Source organism: Oryza glaberrima, chromosome 9, assembly GCF_000147395.1.
Source record: "Oryza glaberrima chromosome 9, OglaRS2, whole genome shotgun sequence".
NCBI classification, from domain to species: Eukaryota; Viridiplantae; Streptophyta; class Magnoliopsida; order Poales; family Poaceae; genus Oryza; species Oryza glaberrima.
In genome coordinates this window covers 9,611,181-9,617,307 of record NC_068334.1, presented here as the reverse complement: position 1 = coordinate 9,617,307, position 6,127 = coordinate 9,611,181, and the positions used below count along the sequence as shown (strand labels likewise).

The window sequence follows — 6,127 nt, the reverse complement described above, 5'->3', positions numbered from 1 at the left end:
GTCCAACACTCCAAGCGACTCTCTCTCTCTCTCTCTCTTGGATCTATCTCCAGCACTCTTCGCACTGATCAAGGTATCTATACATGGCGGCGTCCTCGTCCTGGGACAGGCTGGGTCAGGCAGCGAGCGTGATGCAGGTGACCGGCGTTGACGCGTTCGGCCTGGTTGCCATGATCGTGCAGGCGGCGCACACGGCTCGCCGCAACCGGGATCTGTGCCAGCAGCTCGCTCAGCACGTCCAGATCGTCGGAGGCCTGCTCCGGAAGCTGCAGATCACGGAGCTGAGGCGGCAGCCGGAGACGCGGCGGCCGCTGGAGCAGCTGGACGACGCGCTCCTCCGCGCGTACAAGCTCGTCAGGTCTTGCAGCCAGCAGCAAGAGAGCAGGAGTCAGCTCTACGGAATCATCAGTGGACCGGCCGTGGCCTGCAAGCTCCGGGCGGTGCAGGAGGAGATTGACCGCTACATCCAGCTCATCCCCATGATCACTCTGGTTGCCGCCGCCGTCGTCGCTCGGGTATCATCCATAATAATCCCGATAATTTCTGAGTTTTCATCTTTATTAGTCTTCGTTTGTTTTTTTTAAAAAAAATTCTCAGTTGATTAGAAGGTTTGTTTGACTAGGAAAATAAAAGCTTGTCAAGTTTTGATTTCGTTTTTTTCCCTTAAAAATCAGTTTTAGGTTGTTATTTTGTTTTTTTGCATCTACTGTGTCTCTGTGCTAGATATCGTTTTCCTATCTGGAGATAATGCCACAGATATATGCTTGATCAACAGGGCACCGAGGAGGTACATGAGGACGTGACCAATTCTTCAGCACTAATAACTCCACCAGTCGATGATTCAGCACTAGCAGGAAGGTGTTGCTCATTAAGATATTTCTGTGTGGTTGGGTACATTTTTGTTCAAAGTATATATCTTTGATTTCGTACGTGCTTCCCAATAAAAATAAACTTTCAGGCCTGTGTCCTCACTTCGAGAAGTTACTGAATTTCTGGCCCTTGAGGATGAGGATCTACCACCAACAGGTACTTTACGCTTATTTATACGCGGTTTCCTTTTTCTTTTCCTGTACTAGTGGAATTTTGTTGGGAAAATGTGCGACACTTATATTAGCTTATCCTTTCAGTTAGTACTATGTCACCATCATTGACGGCAGATGCGGTTAGTTTATAATTGAACGACAACCCTTACGATTGAGTCATTAACTTTTTTCTTTGCGACGAACGAGACCATGAAACTGTCTTCGCCAAATAATTCATGACTTGAAAAACATTAGAGAACGTAAAACGGACGCATAAGGGGCGGAAGCTGGCGAATGCCCCGTTGGACTTTTACTGTTTTGTTTTTTTTTTTTTGCCGTTGACTTCACTGTTCAGGTAGTCATCGCTTGCTTCTATTGATGTTTGGTTCGGTCTTGTTTGATGACTGGTGGAGGACGGCCAGTTGCAATTGGCTTGTTGCGAAAGAGGATTTAGTCTAGTGTTGCAGTGACCTGACTAGTATATTAAGGTACAGAGTTTAAATCTTTATAAAAGTGAATTTCAAATTTGGTTGTTGGAGGGATTAAGTTCTTAATTTAAAAAGACTATATATATCCGATTGAATGTAACGGCCAGATAAAAAATACCTTCTTGAAAGAAAGAAAATAAAGAAATACTTATAATAGCTTTGAATTCTCTAACTGCGAGCAACTTCATCTGTACCATGTTTTTCTGCTTTCTTCATCCTGACTTAATTTGTTTCGGTGTTAATTAAACCAGTAACTTGTCGATTGTATATAACAAACCTTTTGAAAAGATTAGGGATGTTTTTTAGATACCGGGCTTTACACCAACATGGGTATATACAACACCAACAACATTCAGGGAGTATAAAGATACACCCTTTACACAGAGTTCACTTAACCAACACCAAAAGAGCACTTAGGCTCAAACCCCTTACAAAACAAACCCCAAAGTTCTTGCAACAAGTATTCCAAAGCCTAATAACCCAAGCTACGCTTCTAGTCTCCTCAATTTCACAACCAAACGTCGCAAAGGAGTGCATCAAGCCTAATACGAATTTTTATGACGGTCTTCTATTCACGTCAGCGAAATTGAATTTTTCCGATAGGTGGTTCTGTCCACGTCACTGAAATTAGCATCGATAGGGGCTAATCGGGTTTCTAGTAGTGACAGATGAGCAAATTAGATAATACTTTTACTATCGGTTGTTGCAAGATATATTGGATGGAGCATATGATACAACGGAAAGCAGTTCTAACTGTTTCAGCACAAATCTGCTAAGCAGGAATATATTCCAGTTTAATATCGTTAGATTTGAAAGCAGCAACATGTTTTACGTCAAGCCATGCCACAGCCTGCACACCGTTGTGCTCAAAATTCAGCGGAACATATCCTTTCGCTCAGTAGTGATGCATATGTAACCAATTCTTCTACTAATGAATATACTCAGGTCTCTCGGGATATCATGAACCAGCAAAAAACCGTTGGCATCAAGTGATAGAGGATGCTGTAAACAGTCTGTTCAATTGTGGAGGGGCCTATATCTCACTGACGGAGGTATCGATTATTTTCCATACATATTCCTTTTTGTCTGAAAGTCCAATTTATTTTTTGCCATCCCCTAAATTTATGGGAAAAAAACCACATGAAGTTGCACAAATATGGTAAATCTTGGCGTGCAATTTTACCTTGAACTTGATTGTGGGTGTGTTTAGTTCTTTGGGTGTAAAGTTTTTGAAGTATACGAACACACATTTGAAGTATTAAACGTAGACTAATAACAAAACAATTTACAGATTCCGCCTGTAAACTGTGAGACGAATTTATTAAGCCTAATTAATCCTTCATTAGCAAATGTTTACTGTAGCATCACATTGTCAAATCATGGTGTAATTAGGATTAAAAGATTTGTTTCGCAATTTACATGCAAACTGTGCAATTAGTTTTTTCCCACATTTAATGTCATATCCATGTGTCCAAACATTTGATGTGACGTTTTTGGCCAAAATTTTTTGAGATCTAAATAAGGCCGGTATGAAAATTTTTAAGGTGTTCAAACTATTCTGGACCGTTCATTTTAGTTGATTGATGGGGGTATGGCCTATTATTACCTCTTAGGAGGTAAGTTGGACCCTAAAAGAGCTCTTATTGTATACTAAACATTATTTTTTCAAAGTTTGACATTGGGTAATAACATCTTAAAGTGTTTTTATTCTCAGTTAGATAATCTTGTCTTTGTTACTCTTCAAATCATTGTATGACTTGTATCTCTCCATATATTTGACTCTCCATTCCCCATCACACCTCCACAGCTTCCCCACTGCGCAGATTTCTTGCTTTTGCCAATCAGCCCCCAAGAGCTCAACATCCACCAATGTATATAGTGGCGGTGCCAGAAAAATTTTTGAGCCCGTGCAAACATGAATTTAACTAGTATGTGCTATAGAAATTTATAATCAATTTACTCATCAGTATTAAAGTTTCATGGAGTTTTCACCGGCGAGCCCGGGCTGCACACGAGATCAAGTTCAAGGTCAACTTATGCCACATAAAAACATCAACACTTCTTGGCTTGCCAATTGCCACCAGTTCTGCTAGTTCAAGGTTTGGGATCGCCATCAACAATCCAGTTCCACACACCTTGAGAACCCAAATTCAAGATTGACCTGTGCCAAGTATAGGGCAAACACCTCTTGGCTTGCCAGTTGACACTTCTGTCAATTCTCATACCACAGTTCCACCAAATGCGGAAGCGCAAGATGGGAATGCCAATCAGCATTCGTGTCACCTCCTCCAAGACCACTGTTTAGCTCCATCTATTTGGTTCTCTGTTCTCCTTACTCTGCTCACTACCGTTGTCTCTTTTGCAACTTCAATAAATTCAATACTTGCCAAATTTCTTGCCATTTGCTCACCAGCCATCTAGAGCTCGACATCCTCCTTAGACTATACATGGGATAAACTCAAGAACAAGTTCAAGGTTGACCTATGTCATAGTACATGCGTCACACCTCATTTCTTGCCCGTTGCCACCTAGTTCTATTGAGTTGCATGCACCGACCAGTTCAACCTTAAAGCTTAAACTGATGAGAAAAGACGGGCAATTCACTTTATATTCTATCAAGTTCAACTACATGTGGAAGAACCAGCTAAACTGCCCAAGCACCAGTTGGCAATCGTGTCACCTTCTCCTAGACCACTGAATTGCTCCACCAATTTGGTTACTCTATTCTCCACTCTGCTCCTCACCTCCACAGCTTCACTGCTACCTAAATTTATCGCCATTTGCCCAACCAGCTGCCTAGAGCTCAACATCCACCTTTTTTATGCTTGGGATGCACAATAATCCAGTTCAAGGTTGACCTATGCTACACTGCATGCCAACACCTCTCGTCTTGCCAATTGCCACCTAGTTCCACCACACATGGAAGCACCAGTTGATTGTTGTGTCACCTCTTCCTAGCCACCAGAGCTCAACATCCACCTCTGTCTATGCTTGGGATGCAACCGAGATCGAATACAAGGTTGACCTATGCTATGCCAATACCTCTTGGCTTGCCAGTTGTCACCAAGTTCCACCATGCGTGGAAGCTCCAGCCAACCATCATGTCAATTCCTAGCCCATCATTCCATTTGTTTGGTTCTCTCTCTATCTGCCTAAAGTTTAACATGCACCTTTATCTATTCTTGGGCTGCATTCTAGATTGAGTTCAAGGTTGACCTATATATGCATGTGGAACCACTGAGCTTGATATTTTCTTGTCGCAATCGTACTTGACTCGAGTCCAAACTAGTAGGTATTGAAGGTCGAAGAATTCGGGATACAGAGGAAAAATACACCTAGAAAGGAGCTCACTGATTTGGGAGGATTCTAGGAGGAGCTGAGTGGATGCCACTCATTGTAAATTTTTTTATGAGTTAACTTTTATGCTGAAATGATGATATACCGACTCGGGTAAATAGATGACTTCCTCATATGCAGGTAGTAAAAATTCAAAATCTTAAAACATCACTTGGTATAAAAATATGAGGACGGATACTTGACAATTATACTAGTATATTTGTCTGAGAAACACTTTTATATAGCTATATGTTTAATATTCTTTGAAGTATAAATTTTAAATGTAACATAAGACGTGTGTCGAGAGATTGTTCTAATTCCCAAAATGTGAAGTAAAAGGGAATGGGAGTTAATTAGTATGTTTACCACCTGTTATATGTTTCTTTTGAGAATTTTTAAAAACCTAATGGTTTTCATGATTCATGTCTGTACCCGGTAACCCCAACATACAGGTTAAACGCAAAAGAGCAGAGGTAAAACTGATGTAGACCTTTTTTCTATCCTCACAGAAATGGTAGAGGTGAAGAGTTGGAAATGGCGGCATGGTCTCCTTCTGGCGATCAGAAAAGGTCTCCAGTACTTCAGCAATGTACAAGAGGCCATGAGGGAGCAGTGGCGAAGCTAGGATTTTGACATGAAGGAGGCCAGCTTACCAACTAACAATGTTACGAACAAATACACAAAATATTCGTTGGTTTTGAAAACCTCAGACGTGTAACAAAGCGTATTAATATATACTAGTACTCCCTCCGTTGCAAAATATAAAATATTTTGAATAGATATGACACATACTAGAAAGAAATATGGACATACCTATATTTACTTTGCCAACTTGACAATATAAGATAATCATATTTAGGCTTATATGACATGTAGAAAATTATTTATCTTAATTAAATTTAGCCTTATAGTTACACCTAGATCATACATATAGTTAATTTTAGTTGTACTGACTTAATACTAACAACTCTACACAAGTTGCTTGCACATCCAGATAGCAAGTAGAAATATCAAGGCCAAACACTCAAATTAACTTGTTAATTAGCGTATTGAAGGGGTTGTTTACACCCAAATTTGGCACCTAGGTTCGAAATTAAATAGGAAAACATTGCTAAAATTTGGAAGGTGCCGGTTTCCTTCACGGAGCTGGTCTGACCGCCGCCTACGGACCGGTCTGATTGGCGGTGTGTTGCCTGTCAGACCAGCAGGGTTCGATTCAGATATATTTTCGTCCGGTCTCGGGTTCCCTTACTCGGGAAGGCATATTTCGGGTTTCCATTG

General features: G+C 40.9%; 1 protein-coding gene across 2 annotated transcripts; it reads left to right on the top strand.

The window, feature by feature from the left end:
* LOC127785229 (cell number regulator 13-like) lies at positions 1–5,649 on the top strand. Of its 2 annotated transcripts, none has more exons than XM_052312661.1 (5): positions 1–515; positions 776–858; positions 959–1,026; positions 2,456–2,562; positions 5,356–5,649. In XM_052312661.1, exons 1-5 carry the CDS (start codon positions 84–86, stop codon positions 5,362–5,364), a joined length of 699 nt encoding a protein of 232 aa, XP_052168621.1. In that variant the 5' UTR covers positions 1–83; the 3' UTR covers positions 5,365–5,649. The 2 variants fall into 2 exon arrangements, with proteins under 2 accessions (XP_052168621.1, XP_052168620.1); XM_052312660.1 differs by having other exon boundaries at positions 5,335–5,649.
* Positions 5,650–6,127: the final 478 nt, after the last annotated feature.

Excerpts from the sequence above, each read along its gene's own strand:
- LOC127785229 (XM_052312660.1), top strand. The coding sequence starts at position 84 with ATGGCGGCGTCCTCGTCCTGGGACAGGCTGGGTCAGGCAGCGAGCGTG. Across the intron at positions 859-958 it reads GATTCAGCACTAGCAGGAAG|GCCTGTGTCCTCACTTCGAG; the intron begins GTGTTGCTCATT and ends ATAAACTTTCAG. Across the intron at positions 1,027-2,455 it reads TGAGGATCTACCACCAACAG|GTCTCTCGGGATATCATGAA; the intron begins GTACTTTACGCT and ends GAATATACTCAG.